The sequence below is a fragment of the Onychomys torridus genome, chromosome 3 (genome assembly GCF_903995425.1).
Source record: "Onychomys torridus chromosome 3, mOncTor1.1, whole genome shotgun sequence".
In the NCBI taxonomy this organism is placed as follows: Eukaryota; Metazoa; Chordata; class Mammalia; order Rodentia; family Cricetidae; genus Onychomys; species Onychomys torridus.
This window is the reverse complement of record NC_050445.1, coordinates 98,522,160-98,540,504: the sequence shown is the minus strand read 5'-3', so window position 1 is coordinate 98,540,504 and position 18,345 is coordinate 98,522,160. Positions and strand designations below refer to the sequence as shown.

Below are 18,345 nucleotides of genomic sequence, written 5' to 3'. Positions count from 1 at the left end.
CACTGTAAAAACAACAATTTTCAACACGGGGTTGGAAATACAGGTGTCCTGCCCCTTGTCCCACTGTTTACAAGAGATGGGATTACAAAAAGTCAACTAATCTTACTACTGTTCAGTTTTGATGTTTACTGAGACTCAAGAATGAAATGATATGAATCTTCACCTTAGAACTCATAGGCTCAGAACAAAAATTAAACCATAAGGGCTCCACTGTTATGTGCTGGCTAGGAAACATCAGTGTCTTTGGAGGAAACAGTAAGACGGTTTGCAGCTTTATAGCACAAGATGGAAAGGAGACGAAGCCCACAGAAAGGAAAGACCTGGCCCCACAACGGTCCCTCCATCCAGAATGCAAGAGCTCTGGATAGGATATGCCTAGATGGGACCTTCAAGTAAGAATATAATGTTGCTTTCTATTTGTATGCACAGTAATTTTTCAAACTTGCAATCCTATTGCCTCAGCTTCTTGAGGAGCTGTTTTACTAAATGCACTGCAAAGCTTGTTTAAATGTACTCTACTCATATTCAATCTAGTTAAAAAAGAACATGAGGCTGAGAATTTAGCTCAATGGAAGAGTACTTGCCTAGCACGCACAAGGTCCTGAGTGTGTTCTCCAAGTTTGTAAGACGGTGGAAGATTACCAGTTAATCGAGGGCTAAATAAAGATCTTTTCATCCGTCTGTCTCAGTAATTAAAATTCTAACACACTCAAAAATTTCCCAAGAACTAAGCAAAAGAGGCTTCCTAAACAAAAGCTACCAATCCTTAAAATATAATCAAATGAAATTTGGACAGGAATTGAACTTAAACATTAACCACCAATCCTTAAAAAGTGACCATTTATTGAATATGCACTAGCATAGTGCTAAGCAGTTGCTCATTTAATCCTCACAACTGTGAAACAGCTTAAAGATCATCTCACTTCACAGAGGAAGGAAAAGAAAAGTCAAGAGATACTTCCCCACATGAGATCTGGACACAGCAATATTCAGATCCCAAACTGCTGGCTCCAGACCCGTTTTCTTTCTTTCCCCCATTCTTTTTGTTTTCTGAGACATTGTGTGGTGGTTCAAAAGAAAATGGTCCCCAAAGGAAGTGGCACTATTAGGAGGTTTGGCCTTGTTGAAGGAAGTGTGTCACTGTAGAGGCAGGCTTTGAAGCCTCATATATGCTCAAGATACTGTCCAGTGTCTCAGACCAGTTCCTCTTGCCTGCAAGATGTCAGACTATCAGTTACTTCTCCAGTACCATGTCTGCCTGCACGACACCATATCCCACCATGATGATAATGGACTGAACCTCTGAACTGTGAGTCACTCCAATTAAATGTTTTCCTTTATGAGAATAGCTGTGGTCAGTGTCTCTTCACAGCAACAGAAATCCTAGGACACATGGTTTCATTTAGTAGCCCTGGCTGGCCTAGAACCCACCACGCAGACACAGAACTCACAGAAATCTGCCTGCCTCCACCTAGGAGCACTGGGATCAAAGGTGTAAGCCAGTATACCATACATGAATAAAACTCCTACTTCTTAACAATTCTATACATTGAGTACTGGAATACTAATGTAAGTTCATAAATACAGTTTTTGCTTAATTTTATATTTTGGATACTACTGCTATACTGGGGAACATGGCTTAGCATCAAGTATGTACAAAACACTGTTCTGGGCAGTTAGAGTAGTATCAGTAAGAAAGTTCCCACTCTTGAGGTGAGCAGATTACAGAAGTGTAGTAGCTAGAATGAATGATTAATCTTGTCAGCTTGACTAGACTGAGAAGTACCTAGAAGATCAGTAAAGCACACCTCTTGGGATACACACAGCTATGATGGCTATGTTCGGGTTCATTTTGTTTAGTTTGGGTTTCTGTTGTTCTGTTTTGTTTTTTTATTTCAACTATGGCTTAGGCTCATTACTAACTAGCTCTTACAACTTAACTCAATCCATTCCTGTTAATCTTTATATTGCCATGTGGCTTCGTGCCATTACCTGTTCTCTCACATCCTGCTTCTCTTGGCAGCCTCTCGGAGCATCTCCTTTGACTCCACCTTTCTTCTCTCTGTGGTGATATATTGTGTACCCCAATAAAGCTTGCCAGAGGATCAGAGGACAGAGCCAGCCACTAAATTAGACACAGAAGTCAGGCAGTGGTGGTACACACCTTTAATCCCAGCACTTGAGATCTCATGCTTTTGCTACCAAGTATTTGGGAAGCAAACACGCCTTTAACCCTAGCACTAGGAAGTAAGATCCAGAAATGTATATAAGGCTTGAGTAAACAGGAAGTCTCCCTCTTGAAGCTGAGGATTTCATAGAGGTAAGAATGTGGCTGGCTTGAACTATTTCTCTGATCTTTCAGCTTTCACCCCAATATCTGGCTCCAGGTTTTGGTTTTTATTTTTTTATTAAAAAGAACTTTTTAGATTCGTGTTACATCTCTCTATCTTTCTTGAATTTCCTACCTGGCTCCATCCTACCCTGCCATAGTTTAGGTTTTTTAAGACGGGGTTTCATTCTATAACCCAGGCTGACCTAGAACTATGTAGCTGAGGCCAGCCTGTAACTCCTTCCTCAGCCTCCTGAATGCTGGACTTCAAGCATGAGCCACCACACTGAGAGACTACTCCCCTGGATGAATTCATAGTATGACAGTATTATGAAAAGCAGGTCAAAAGTAGGAGGGAGCACCTGGTTGGAGGATATATATATATATATATATATATATATATATATATATATATAATAATAATAATAAATCCCTGACCCCCTTCTGTTTCGTCTCTCTGCTTCCAATGCCAAGAAGTTAGTAATAGGGCTGATGAGATGGCTTAGTGGATAAAAAGGCATTACCACCAAGCTTGACAAGTTGAATTTGATGGACCCATGTATGTATGTATGCATGTATGTATGTGTATATATACAAGAGGTGAGATTACAAACAAGTCAGCTAACCTTACTACTGTTCAGTTTTGATGTGTGTGTGTGTGTGTGTGTGTGTGTGTGTGTGTGTGTAAAGCTAATTGTTTAATGTTAATTCTGTTATGGATTTTTTGGGGAGTTGGTGGTAGATAAATGAAAAAATATATTGGTAGAAGAACACAAGCATCTCATGCCCCACACACAATATGTACATAAACAAATATAATTTTTTAAGTTAGTAATAGGCTAAGCCACACAGTCTTGCCACTTCAATGTTTTGACTAAGAGCATGGGGACAAGTGAACACTGACTGAAGCCCCTGAAGTCATATGCCAGATTAAAGAACTATTCTTGTAAGATGAGGTATTGCAGCCACAGTGACACAGGAGTAACTAAAATAGACTCTTCCCACATGCCCACTGCTCAGAGTTTTTACACACTGACTCTGACACTCTGGAGGAAGCAGGTACTCAGGGGTGTGCTGGTTAGTTTTTGCCAACTTGACACAAACATCTGGGAACAGAGAATCTTGACTGAGGAATCATCTCCACCAGGATGACCTGTGGGTATGACTGAGACACTGTCTTATTTTTATAAATTTTATTATTTAAAAAATTGCAAATAGGGGTTGGGGATTTAGCTTCAGTAGTAGAGTGCTTGCCTAGCAACACAAGGCCCTGGGTTTGGTCCTCAGCTCTGGTTAAAAAAAAAAAAAAAAATTGCAAATAAACAAAAGCATCACACACCAAAATTAACCAGACCCCAAGTCTATACAACCTAATAAACTTATGTACAATTAGAATTGGCATTCAAAACAGAAGTTATGAAGCTTTACATTAAATTTTACACTTTCAGTATAGAATATTTTTTCCTTTACCCACCAGCAACTCCCCAAAAAATCCACAACAGAATTAACTCTAGAAAACAATTAGCTATACAGATATGTATTTTTTAACCTGTATCCATTGTTTCATTCAGTCCTTCCTCATCCCCGTATATTTGGCTTTTCTTCTCTTTTCTTCCTCTTATTCTGTACCTACATGTATACCACTGTGAGTGATGTCACCCCGGGCAGGTGCTCCTGGCTATATAAGAAAGCAAGCTGAGCAAACCAGGGGAAATAAACTGTAAGTCACATTCTTCCACAGCTTCTGCTTCAGTTCCCACCCTGACTCCCTTAGTGATGAACTGTTACCCCAAAGTGTAAGATTAAATAAACCCTTCCTTCCCCCGTGTTGCTTTTGGTCATGTTGTTTATCACAGCAATAGAAAGCAAATAAGGACAAGAGGTTAAACTGCTTGGAAACTGTAGCACAGCAGAAATCAAGACTTCTAGGGAGTGTAGCAGGCTCTCAGTTCTTAACCTCTATCCTTCTAACGCCTACAGTCACTTAAACATAGTTCAAATGAACTCAACCACATCAAACTCATATGCTAATAAATTTAGCCTCAAAAGATATTCTCATAGTAACCCTCTTTATGTGCATGCTAAATTAACATTACTGTTACTAAGTAAATTGGTACAAAAGTATTTTTAGCATCATTCTGCAAACATGTGATTTCCTTTCTAACCCAGTTTAGAAGAGTCAATTTCTGAGCAAAAATGTTACGGCTTAGATACCTGGAACCCACAATTATTTTGCCAGTATTATTCTAGAGATATATTTACAGGCACATTGTTTTACAGTACTGGGGACTGAACCAGTCTGTATAGCCAGCATGTCAAGCTCTATCAATGAGCTACATCACCAGTCCCTTAGAGATTGCAAAGTAATCCCTAAAGTTCTATTAATTTTTAAGACTTAAAGTTTTTTCCAAATATAAGAATATCATTCAAGGGCTGCAAAATGGCTCAGCAGGTAAAAGTATTTGCCACTAAACCTAATGACCAGAGTCTGACCCCCAGGATGCACAAGGTCAAAGAAGACCATTAGCTCCCACAGGCTCTCCTTTGACCTCCAAACATGCACACAATATATACAGAAAAGAAATAATATAATAACAAAAAATAAAATCATACTAGTGTATTAAACTAGACAAACTATGAAACTGGATCCAACTACAAGAGCCAGTATCTAATTTAAGAAACAGAGTAACATATACATACATATATATGTATACATATATAAACACACACACACACACACACACACACACACACACACACACACATTACCTCAGAACATAAGGCTTGTGGTCTGGACTCTGAAGCCACTAACTGTCACCTCTTAGAAAAATTAAATGCCTCAATTTTTTTAATCTGGAACAGTAGGCAAACAGGTTAATATTTTCCTCCAGTTTTTCTTAAATATGACCTTCAAGGATATAAATTAACTTACAATTACAAACAATGTGCAAGTAATTTCTTAATCACATTGAGAGCATTGTGGAAGTCAGAAGACACCTTGCAAGTTTGTTCTCTCTCCACCATGTGAATCCTAAAGACTGAATATAGGCTCAGGCTTAGCAGCAAGCACCTTGACCTGCTGAGCCATCTCACCAGCCCCAAGTTACAACTTAAAAAATAAAAATCATATGCTATAGCGTCAAAAGACAATATAACTAGAAAATTTCCTTGAACTCTGAGTCAGAAAAAAAAAATGATTGTAAGGAAGAAGGCAGAGGCAAGCAGCATCCCACTACTACAAGAGGCCAAAGAGTTAAATAAGGACGCATGAAAACACCAGAACCCTGGAACATGTGATTCACAAGGGACTGTACAGCAAACCATCAGAAAGCTAAGAGGATGGGCTGTACTTACTTACACAGACTGCCTGTAAGATTCAAATAAAAGATGAAGAAAAAAGCTGCCTAGGGTCCCAGTGCTGGCAGCTACTGACACATAAAAGGTACTCCTTAAAATGTGCTCAGCACAGAACACTAATAAATGGTAGAGCAATTTCTAAGTGCTGCCAGTGTAAGAGCTGTTTGCCTTACACACAGCAAAGGAGGCAGTGCTCCGCTGATGTCCATCTTTATGCAGAGATGCATCTACTCAGAAGAGCTCAGCATTAGCACACACTTTCTAGAATGTAATTTGGCTGCACGATGGAAGAGTGTTCAAATCTTCTGATCCAACGCCAAGTAGGGAACTCATCCTTTAGAAATGCAGGTCAGATCCAGGTAAAATAGCAAAACCCTAGAAACCATGTATGTCCAGTGATGAGGAGATGATCAAATATAGAAACTGTGAAGCCCTAAAAAGTTTAGCTACAGTGGGCCACTCTGCTACATTCTGGCCCTACACTCCTCCTGTACAAGAGATGCACTTCCTATCACTGCTGTGCCTTTCTCTGATGGTGAGACTCCTGCAAGCCCTGAAGTGTGCCCACTGCAATCATATCAACAGTACAGGTGTTTGTGAAGGCATCTTCAGGTACACAGGGCCATGAGTGGTACTTGTGGGCAGTCACTGGAGGTGGCAAGGTAGGCAGTGGCTTCCAGGATATGAGAGATGCTACTCCTTGTCCTCCTGCAGCAAATGCAAAAGTGGGTTTTTACATGCTAAAAATGTCAAATTATTCTGTAACAAACTAGCCTTTTCTTGCCTGGTTCTAGTGAATGCTGGTGATGGACGCTCTCGCCCTGGAGCATTTCAGCAACAGTCAATGATAGGACCATATCTGAAGCTCTATAGCCTGCTTTAAAAAATCTTTTAATTCTAATTCTGTTCACGTACATACACCTGCATGTGGGTATGTACCCATGAGAGTCAAAGTGACCCAGGAAGCAAGAGGCATCAGATTAAACTAGAGTAACAAGCAGTTGTGAACTGCCTGATGCTGAGAATTGAACTTGGGTCTTCTGCAAGAGCAGTACACTCTCTAAACATTTGAGCCATCTCTCCCTTCCCTGTAGCTTGATTTTTATATATCATACTAATCTTTGCTACTGAAAAAAAAAAAAAAAAAAAGTTGGGCTGGAGAGATGGCTCAGAGGTTAAGAGCACTACTTGTTCTTCCAAAGGTCCTGAGTTCAATTCCCAGCAACCACATGGTTGATGGCTCACAGCCATCTGCAATGAGATCTGGTGCCCCCCCCCTCGCCTGCAGTGATACATGCAGACAGAACACTGAACATACAATAAATAAATAAATAAATAAATAAATAAATAAATAAATCTAAAAAGTTTAGGTACAAAAAAAACTTCAGCATCATTATTAAAATAACAGTACAGTTTTTAAACAGTTTTTAAACTTGGTTTACTGAGAGATGAGGGAGCACGTGCCACTGTCCCTTGTGGAACTCAAAGGAAACTTAAGACTGGGTCTCTCCTACTACGTGGGTCTCAGAGATGGAACTCAAGTTTGGTGGCTGAGCAATCTTGCTTTCCCACTACAAAATTTCTTACAAGGTATTTGGATACACACTTGAACAATTAAGACAGAAATGCTTGAAACACTGGCTTGAGTTTATCTCAGATGATGGAAATACAAGTGATTTCTTTTGTATCACCTCTACACTGCCCTTCAAATTCCAAGTGGCCTATATTAACCTCAGGAAATAGGGCTACAGAGATGGCTCAGTGGCTAAGAGTATTTAGCATGTAATCATGAGGACCAGAGTTCAGATCCCAGCACCCCAGTAACAAGCCCAGTGCCCAACTCACTGGCAAACACGTATGTGCATATAACAAAACACAGAGACATAAACATGAATAAATAAATTGTCCTTGAAAAAATAATCATGGAATCTCCATAGGACTTCCAAAACTAAAATATTTATATAATATATAGGCACAGTTCACTCTGCCTCCGTGTTCAGTGACAATCTGTGAGAAACTTGGGGAGTTCATTAACTTGTGAAACAGTCTCTAAACACAGTCATCTAAAATGGGGTTTTCAAGATTCTTAGATAACATAGAACAATAGTGAGAGAATGGACAGGGGCAAAGAACCCTGAAGAGGTCCTCTATGGCAGCATGCCCCAGGCTCCTTAATTATGAACCTAAGACATGCTCACAGAAGACTAGCCACTTACAATGGAGTTTTAGATCTGTTAAACATCTAAACTTAAGCCACAGCACATTTAACTGGTTTTATCGTTATTACCCCAAATTAATCAAATAAGCCATGTTTACAAAACTCAAGATTAGGCCAGGCGGTGGTGGCGCATGCCTTTAATCCCAGCACTCGGGAGGCAGAGCCAAGTGGATCTCTGTGAGTTCGAGGCCAGCCTGGGCTACCAGTTGAGTTCCAGGAAAGGCGCAAAACTACACAGGGAACACCTGTCTCAAAAAACCAAAACAAAACAAAACAAAAAACTCAAGATTAAAACCAGGTATGATTTTATATATATCTGTACCCCAAGACTCAGAAAGCAGAAGAGTTATTACAAGTTTGAGGCCAGCTGGGCTATGAGGGGAATCAAGGTCAGCATGGACACAGTGTCACCTTGTCTATAAATAAAAACTTGTAATTATTTCTGCTTTTAAATGTTAAAAGTAGCTCAATGGCAATGTGTATTATTAACTAGTTAGGTATAAATATCCACAATTTTCCACTTCCCCTACCTTCCATAAATAAACATTTTCTCCTAATTTATGTGACTATAAGATGACTACATTGGGGTTTAGGGATATAGTTGATTGATGAGCACTGTACAAACACCTGGGTTCAATCCCTAGTAACACCACATAAACAATAAATGAAATCAGCACAGAAAATCAAAATATTCCTATACTTTATATATAGGGAAAGAATTTTAATTATGTGTGTAAGTGTATGTCTGTGTACCAATGTCACAGTCACTTTTAACTCAATTAACCACAATTTGCAGAAGTATACACAAATTTTTATGGCACTATCCATTTTTAAAATATATAATGTTTTGTGAGTCAGTGTTCTCAGAGGCCAGAAGTGGGAAACGGGTACCCTTGAGCTGGATTTACAGGCAGTTGTGAAGTCCCTGACATGGGTGCTGGAATATTTTGATTTCCTGTGCTGATTTCGCAGCAATGGCTTAGATATCTTTCTAGTCCCAAAAAGGTTTTTGTTGTTGTTGTTCTTTTTGGTTTTTTGGTGTTTTTTTTTTTTTAGGCAGGGTTTCTCTATGTAACTAACAGTCCTGGCTGTCCTGGAATTCACTCTGCAGACCAGGCTGGCCTTGAACTCACAGAGATCCACCTTCCTCAGCCTCCTGAGTGCTTAAAGGCCTGCCCTATTACCACCCTTAGAAAAAGATTGGTAAAGGATCAAGATCTCCCAGTTCTCCACTCCGTGGTCCTAATCTAAGGAAGATTTAAAGAGAAGATGAGAAAAGTAGAAAATACATTGGCCTGAGCCCTGATTCTGTCAGTTACCTGTCAACTTTTTCATTGGAACCCTTGGCCTATGTGGCTTTCCTAGCCACACTGGAAAAACAAGGGTAAAATCAGACAACTTAAAGTTTCTACAAACTCTCAGACAACTAAGGAAGACAAAGAGTTACAGGCCTGTAGTACTAGTACACAAGAGACTGAAGGAGAAGGATCCCCAGTTTGAGGCCAGCCTGAGCCTCAGCCAAAGCCTATCTCAAAACAAAACACTCAAATCTCAAAACTAGATTTAAGCTTTCTCAATCTTGCCAAGTGTCTTTTCTTAATTCTCAGCAGTAATAAATTTATCCATGGATTAACTTTTTCAATTAATCACAATTTGCAGAAGTATAAACAAATTTTTATGACACTACCCATTTTTTAAATACATAATACTTACAAGAGTCTACCCTATAATATTTTCGCAAATTCAATTACATATTTCTTAATACCTATGCTATGACCCATCTAAGTGCCCCAGCAAATGATTACTCAACAATGTCTTACATTACACATATAGAACTTATGAGTGATTATGCAATAATTGCACCACCGTTAACACAGTAATTGGACATTATTTCATCTCTAACACATATTAGAAAATTAAAGTCTAGGGCTGTTTCTTTCTTTCAATAACATCTAAAACAAATGAGAATATGCTGTACCTCATCTCATGTCTCTTAATAATTAAGATTTAAAAGCAGGAGAGAAACTGAGTATCTCTGTTCTTGAACAGTCCAACTTTTGGGGATTGGAGCAAGACCTGCATGCAAGAAACTCAGCTTCACAATCTTTGTAAACTAAGTGACATTAATTAAATCGTCCTCAAATTCTTAGAGGTACTGAAATTTAAATTAGATGTTTACAATCCCACCACCTGGGAGAGCTGAGCAGGAGGACCATCAAGTGTTCAAGCCCAGCCTGGACTACTTAAGAGTAAGTTCAGGGACAGCCTAGGCCACAAAGTGCAACCCTGCCTCAAAAGAACAAAGAACAGATGGAAGAGAAACACAAGTTAAGCTAGTGTCTAAGGAGTCTGCCTCCCTTCTCAGCATTTTAAATCCCATCACCAACTTACAGTCTAGATTTTTTTCTTCTTTTCCTAAATTATTTTTGTTCTGGGAGGGGAGCCAGGAGGGGGAGTTCTTACTGTGTAGCCCTGGCTGGCCTGGTTACTTGTTATGTAGACATAGACCAAGCTGACCCTCAAAGCTGTAGCAATCATCCTATCTCAGCCTCTTAAGTGCTGGAATTACAAGCATCATCATGCTTCTAGAACATTAGCATTTTAATTGATAGATCATAATTATATTTGTATATGTATTTGCACACACACACACACATTTCACTTACAAAATGTAAGACATTATGCAATATTTAATATACAGAGAGAATTTGGAATGATTAAGTTAAACACAGCCTCGCTTTTTTGTGGGAATTTTTAAGAGGCTATCTATACCATATTCAAAAATAATACTCTGATATTGATTAATAACATAAAGTCACTAAATTCAATAGCAGCCATTTGACAACTGTTAAAAGAATCCAATGGGGGCTGGAGAGATGGCTCAGAGATTAAGAGCACTGGCTGTTCTTCCAGAGGTCCTGAGTTCAATTCCCAGCAACCACATGGTGCTTACAACCATCTACAATGAGAGATCTGATGCCCTCTTCTGGCCTGTAGGCAGAACACTCACTGTATACATAATAAATAAATAAATCTTTTTTTAAAAAAAAAAAAAGAATCCAATGGAAAAGGAGGGTGGCATCAGGTGCTTCATTCCACAGGCCATAAACCTGTGACTGGTCTGGGAATCAAAGGAAATGAGTCTTGCTGAGTCCTTTCTCAAGGTATTTCCTTCTGTCTGCATTAGATAGTACAGCCAATGCAAATATTAACAAGTCACTACTTCCCTACTCCTCCTAGTTAGCCTTTAGAACAGTTAGGTTAAGAAAGTTATTGCTATCTGCATTTAATAGATAAGATAACTGCAGTCAACTCAAAAGGACCCAAGGCTGCTCAGTGGCAGAACCAGATTTCAAGAAACTCAAGGCTTGGTGGCATTAAAGTTCAGACTGGTTATATTAAGCTACACCGTCTAGTGATGATATAAGCAATATGCCTCTTGACTTCTACTCATTGGTGCAGGTTCTTGCATTAACTACTCCTCCACAGAAAATACAACTGACCATCCTGACACACCCACATGCACCCAATTCAGTCTTGTCTAAAAGACAGGATTTCCAAGGAAACTCCAATTCTTATCTCAAGCAAATAACAGAAAATGATCACCACGAAGGCAATAGATAAGTTCTAATATGAAAGACAGCCCTAAAGTCTGTTCTGCCTTATTCTCTTGCTATTAGACACCTACCTATGGTGGGGAGGGGGGTATAAAGAAGGAGCCAAGGGCGGTGGTACATGGGCTTTAATCCCAGCACTCGGGAGGCAGAAGCAGGTGGATCTCTGTGAGTTCGAGGCCAGCCTGTTCTCCAAAGCGAGTTCCAGGACAGGCACCAAAACTACACAGAGAAACCCTGTCTCGGGGTTAAAAGGAGCCAAACATGAAGCAGACAAGTTTTCTTTATACTTATATTCAGCCTTTTTCAAAATAAGTTTGGGTTTCTGCTTCTCTCTTTCTCCAGATTCTGTTCATGCCTGTTGCTCTATTGCTACACAAACTGAGTCACAAGTTGCCTAGTTTCTCCCATGGCACTATGTGTGAATTATTCCTGTAGCCAAACCAGTCAGACAACTCAGCTGTCTCCTCTGAGAGGACTGCAACAATCCTCTCGAAGGTAGGAGAACTGTCGCCACTTCTCTTTAAAACAATCGTAAAGCTCAGGCCTGTAGGTACAGCCCTAAGACTGCCAGTGGCTCCTTGCCTCTAAACACAAATATGAAATCATTCACGCCCATTCCTTTCCCAACCAATCAAAAGAGGAAAACTCAACAACCACTCTCCCCCTGAATTAACCAGTGCATGATATTTAAGTTCTCAAGGCAATTTCCCTGAGTCTGCCTAAGTCCCAATCCAAACAAATTCCTCCTCGAGGAGGGAGGGGGAAATCTCTCTAAAGATCGAACCCTGCAGGACAGTTAACTTGATGTTGAGTGCAGTTCCATCTATCAACTCGCTTAACGCCAATCAGCTCTGGGAAAACACCAACTCGCCTCGCCCTTACCCCCTTCTTGCCTTAATAAATACTAGGAACTGAATAGTCTTTCCAACAGCTTCCACCAGTGAGCTGAGGCCATCGGCTTGATTTTCGACTCTCCATGGACAAGCGACAAAAGACTGGAGGCGCCAAGGCTCCCCCTGGCATTCCACAGAGGCGCCCACACGGGTCGCCTGCTTTCACAACGGGGCTCCTTCGTCCCAAGTGGAGACTTCAGAGTAGCTCCCCCCTCGCAGACGTTCTGGAGAAGGCCGGACCAGCCCGTCCGGGTGAGCAAGTGACAGGCTGGAGTTAACCCTTCAGCCTCCACAGCCCCAAAGGCCTCAACTGTGACAGGCTCGGGTTAACCCTTTCCAAGCCGCGCGTGAAAGCCACAGCCCCCACCGAAACGCAGCGTGGCGTTGACCCTCGGGCCGCTGACCCGCCAGCTACGACCCCCGAGGCCCACACCAGCAGGGTCGCACGGCCCGGCCCGGCCCGGCCCGGCCCGGCCCAAGCCTCGGGGAAGTGACAAGCCCCGGACGGCGGCCGGGACGCCCGCAGACGACTGCTCACCGCGATGACATTGACGAAGGTGGTCTTGCCCGAGTACTGCAACCCCACGAGCGTCAGTTCCATCTCCTCCTTCCAGAAGAGCGAGCGGAACCAGTCCAGCAGGCGGGAGATGAGCGCCAGCATGGCGGCGGCCGGCAGCGAGCGGGGACCGGTGCGGACGACGGCGGACACTGCTTCCCACGAGCGGCTATCGGCCCCGAACCCGCCAACGGCTCCTCGGCGGGTCCCCCCGGCGCGACTTGGGCAGACACAAGCGGACGGCTGCGACGGCCAGAGCCAGGAAGCCCAGCGGGTCATATGACTCGCCCTACCCACCCCCCACGCCTGGCCCAGCGCAGCCTCGGAAGCGCACGGCAAGAGCGGCGCGGCCCGATGGATCCCGAGCGCCCGCCGCCGACAGCGCCCCCTGGTGGGGGGGCCCCGCGGCACAGCCTTCAGTCGCTTTGGTGTCAATTCATTTTGGAGTGTGCCTCTTCTCTTTCTTTCCTTGTAGATTCATTCACCATTTTTTTCCCCTCCCACCTGATTGGTCTCCTCAGCGAGACGCATGCCGTCAATCTCAGTATTTGGGAGGTGAAGGCGGGAGGATCAGGAGTTCAAAAAACAAAAACAAACAAACAAACAAAAATGCGGGGTTGCAGGGATGACTCAGAGGGTAAGAGTCCATGCTGCTCTTTCAGAAGCCCTGAGTTCAGGACCCAGCACCCACATCTGACGCCCTCAACAGCTTGTAACTTGAACTTTAGGGGATCCTGAGTCAGGGTTTTCTGACCTCGTGGGCTCCTGCGTGCACCACACACACCCACAAAGAGACACATAATAATAAATCTCAAAAAAAAAAAAAAAAAAAAAGAGTTGGTTCTCATTAGGTTGTTGGTTGGATTTTTCTATAATTGTTCATTGACAATGTACTCTGAAGGAAAATGTTAATATTCTGAGGAATTAAATACTGAATTTTGGGGGCTGGGATTTAGCTCAGTGGTAGAGCGCTTGCCTAGCAAGCACAAGGCCCTGAGGTTCGGTCCTCAGCTCCGACAAAAAAAAAAAAATACTGATTTTTTTAAAAAATCAGAATTTGGGTTGGCGATGTAAGCCAGTTGGTAGAGTGCTTGCCTAGCATGTATGAAATACTGGGTTCCACGCCTGGGCTGAATAAAGTGCCCAGCACTGCATAAAACTAGGCATGGTGGTGAATGCCAATAACTTTAGCATTTGGGAGATAGAGGAAGAATGTTCAAAGTTCAAGGCCAGTCTGAGCTTCATGATGATGATGATGATGATAGTGGTGGTAATGATGATGATGATGATGATGATGATGATGATGATATTGAAGCTCTGAATTAGGTGTGGGGTGCACACTTGTAAACCCAGCACTCTGAGTGTGAGGCAAGAGGATTGTAGGTCAAGTCTTGCTTGGTGAATTCAAGACCAACCTGAACTACATAGTGAACCTAGAAAAACACTGTTACAGAAAAAAACATAGACGGTTATACATGAAGTTCAGGGACTGTGTGCCCTTGCCACACACACGTCCAGAACCCTGAGCTCCACCCTCAACTCTGCTAAAGAAACAACATTTCTGCAGCATGTCTTTGGTAAAGCACAGGATGAAAAGCAATGTTTTTATTCGTAGAGAACTGGTTGGCTAAACTGTGATAGGATCACAAGAAGGAAAGTGTGTAACTCTACATTTAATTACAGTGTATATTTAAAAATAAATGCATGAGGTCTGGAGGTGTAGCTCAGTTGGTAGAATAGCTGCCTAGCACGCACAAAATCCTGGGTCCCCTCCCAGGGCTGAAATGTGTGTGTGTGTGTGTGTGTGTGTGTGTGTGTGTGTGTGTGTGTGTGTGTAGAAAGAGAGAAGAGAGTACTTAGTAGATGAGGCATGTACTCAAGTTATAGCACACATTTGGAGGTCAGAAGACAATTTGCAGGAGTTGGTTCTCTCCTTCTACCATGTGGATTCCAGAGTTGAAACTCAGGTCATCAGGCTTGGCAGTAAGTGGGCTGTTGAGGAATGTTCCTTTACACTGTGTGAATATATGTCACTATGATTGCTTTAATAAAATAAAATGCGGGCTGGAGAGATGGCTCAGAGGTTAAGAGCACTACTTTGTTCTTCCAGAGGTCCTGAGTTCAATTCCCAGCAACCACATGGTGGCTCACAGCCATCTGTAATGAGATCTGCTGCCCTCTTCTGGTCTGCAGGTGTACATGCACACAGAACACTATATACATAATAAATAAATAAATCTTTAAAATAAAGTGCGTATTGTGGCACACATCTGTCATCCCAGCACTTGAGAGGTAAAGCCAAATGGATCAGAAATACACGGTTATCCTAGATTGCATATTGAGTTTGAGGCCAGCCTAGGATACATGAGACCTTGTCTAAAATGTGTGTGTGTGTGTGTGTGTGTGTGTGTGTGTGTGTGTGTGTGTGTATGAAGAAGAAAAATGCAGGAATTAGGAATTTGGTAGGGCAGGGAGGGGGGAGGCCCTGAGCTGTGAGTCTAGATCAGTGATAAAATTCCTTCCAGCATGTGCAAGAAGACATAGCTAGGACTCATTTCTAATACAACATAACAATGGTAACAGCAAAATCACTGCCCTCCTGGGGCTTACAGTCCTGTAGGGAGAACATAATGTACAGTCAACAAATGAGAAAACACCATGTGATACTTCACATTGTAAAGAAAACCGATGAGGAACAAAGAAACTGAGGCCGACTCACTTGTCTTTAAAGTCAGGTGACCCTGAGTGGAACAGCTTGAGGGAAGTGAGAAAGAGAACCAGGCTGACCTTTGGGGGAAGCACATTCCAGGAAAAGAAAAAGAACAAAGACTCTGAATAGGGAAGGATAGAAAAGTGGTCTGGACATTGAAAGACAGTATGGCAGGCTGTAATCCACACTATATTGTTAAGTTAGCATGTACTGCTTAAACTCACTGAGAACCTGGCTCTGGAAGCATTGTCCTCCGGCCCATTCCAGACCCAAGTAGGTTCTTCTCACAGGGTCCTCTTTAAGACCCTTGTCTGGGGGTTGGGGATTTAGCTCAGTGGTAGAGCACTTGCCTAGCAAGCGCAAGGCCCTGGGTTCGGTCCTCAGCTCTGGGAGGAAAAAAAAAAAAAAAAAAAAGACCCTTGTCTGGAGAGGGATGGCAAAGAGAGAAGAGAACAGCAAGACAAGCCAAGAATAAAAGCACTGCGCCCCAGTAACAGTCAGGAAGGAGGTAAAGCATTTCCACCAGAATGACACAAAGATGCCTGAGGTGGAAACCGGAAGCTCAGAGTACAGCTCGTTGGTGGAGGGAAAGCTCAATTAGAAATTCCAGCTGATGGAGGAAGTGAAGGGGGAAACTGGTTAGGCTGTGTTGTGTGAAAGAAGAATCTATTTTCAATTTTTAGGTTATGTAGGGGATATAGGAAAGATAGAGAGAGAAAAGGAAGGAGAAATGATGCAATTATATTTTAATTTAAAAACATTTTTTAATAGAAACTCCAGCTGACTGCCTCAACTTCCCCAGTTGATTTCTGCTTCATGTTTGTGAGCCTCTGTCTTGATGATATTTCCTCTGTTAGCTCTCTCAATCAGCCACTCCAGCCAGCTCTGTTGCATGTCCTGAGCTCAAAAATTGGATAACATCGCCTACCCATCTGCTACTTGCTATTTATTCTTTTTTTTTTTTTAAAGATTTATGTTATGTATACAACATTCTGCCTGCAGGCCAGAAAAGGATGCCAGATCTTGTTTCAGATGGTTGTGAGCCACCATGGGGTGCTGGGAATTGAACTCAGAACCTCTGGGAGAGCAGTCAGTGCTCTTAACCTCTGAGCCATCTCTCCAGCCCGCTATTAATTCTTTTACTTTTACTTGCTATATACTTAATAAACTCATTCATTTAAAAACCAAAACTGCTGTTACTGTAGGTTATTCTCTGGACAGTCCAGAACACTGGCACAGCCTGGAGTGTGGAGAGGTGGATAGAGAATTCAAGGACCAGAGACAAGAGGCATGATGGCCGTACTTTTTATTATACAAGATGGGATGGCCATATAGATTTTATTATACAAGATAGGAAGCCAGGAGAGTAACTGACAATTCCATTGTTTTTATTTTATGTGTACATGTGGTTTGCCAGCATGTGTGTGTCTTTGTACCATGTGTGTGTAGTACCTGAGAAAACCAGAAGAGGATGGTGGATCCCCTGGAACTGGAGTTACAGACAGTTGTTGGCCTCCTTGTAGGTCTCCTAGAAGAGGTACAAGTGCTGTTAACTGCTGAGGCACCTCTGCAGCACCAGGGGAGTGACTGTGTGTGTGTGTGTGTGTGTGCATGTGTGTGTGTGTGTGTGTGTGTGTGTGTGTGTGTATATGTCTGTGTGCATGTATGTCTGTATGTGTGTATGTCTGTGTGTGTATATGTCTGTGTATGTCTGTGTCTGTGTGTCTGTGTCTGTGTGTGTGTATGTCTGTGTGTGTGTCTCTATGTGTATGTCTGTGTGTGTGTCTGTGTGTGTATGTCTGTGTGTATGTATGTCTGTGTGTGTATGTCTGTGTGTGTGTGTATGTCTGTGCGTCTATGTCTGTGTGTGTCTGTGTGTGTGTGTGTCTGTGTGTGTATGTCTCTGTGTGTGTATGTCTGTGTGTGTGTATGTGTGTGTATGTCTCTGTGTGTGTATGTGTGTGTGTGTGTGTGTGTGTGTGTGTGTGTGTGTGTGTGTAGAAAGAAGAGAGTACAGCTGGGTGGTTGGTGGCACACGCCTTTAATACCAGCACTCGGGAGGCAGAGCCAGGCGGATCTTTGTGAGTTCAAGGCCAGCCTGGTCTACAGAGCGAGATACAGGGAAGGCAGAAAGCTACACAGAGAAACCCTGTCTCAAAAAACCAAAAAAAAAAAAAGAAAAGAAGAAGAAGAAGAAGAAGAAGAAGAAGAAGAAGAGAGTACTTAGTAGGTGAGGCGTGTACTCAAGTTCTAGCACACATGTAGAGGTCGGAGGACAATTTGCAGGAGTTGGTTCTCTCCTTCCACTATGTGGATCCCAGAGTTGAAATTCAGGTCATCAGACTTGGCAGTAAGTGGGCTGTTGTGGAATATTCCTGTACACTGTGTAAAGATATGTCACTGTGATTGGTTTAATAAAAAAGGTAAGTGGCTAATAGCTACGCAAGAGGTACAGCAGAGACTTCTGGACAGAGAGAGCTCTGGGAAAAAGAAAAGCAGAGTTGCCAGCCACATGAAGAGGAGGCAGGATAGGCAGTCCAGAGTAAAGGTAACTGAGCCACACAAAAGAGGGTAGATTTTCAAATATGGGTTAGTTTAAGTTCTAAGAGCTACTGGGACAAGCCTAAGCTATAGGCCAAGCTTTCATAATTAATAATGTCTCTGT

The 18,345-nt window shown here is 42.3% G+C and overlaps 1 protein-coding gene across 1 annotated transcript in view; it reads right to left on the bottom strand.

The window, feature by feature from the left end:
- The window catches only part of Arl8b (ADP ribosylation factor like GTPase 8B), a 47,394-nt gene extending 34,125 nt beyond the window's left edge, over positions 1 to 13,269 (bottom strand). The window contains exon 1 of the mRNA XM_036182251.1: positions 12,953 to 13,269. Within this exon, the coding sequence (XP_036038144.1) occupies positions 12,953 to 13,249 (297 nt within the window). The 5' untranslated portion in view covers positions 13,250 to 13,269. The remainder of the gene's footprint in view (positions 1 to 12,952) is intronic.
- Positions 13,270 to 18,345: the final 5,076 nt, after the last annotated feature.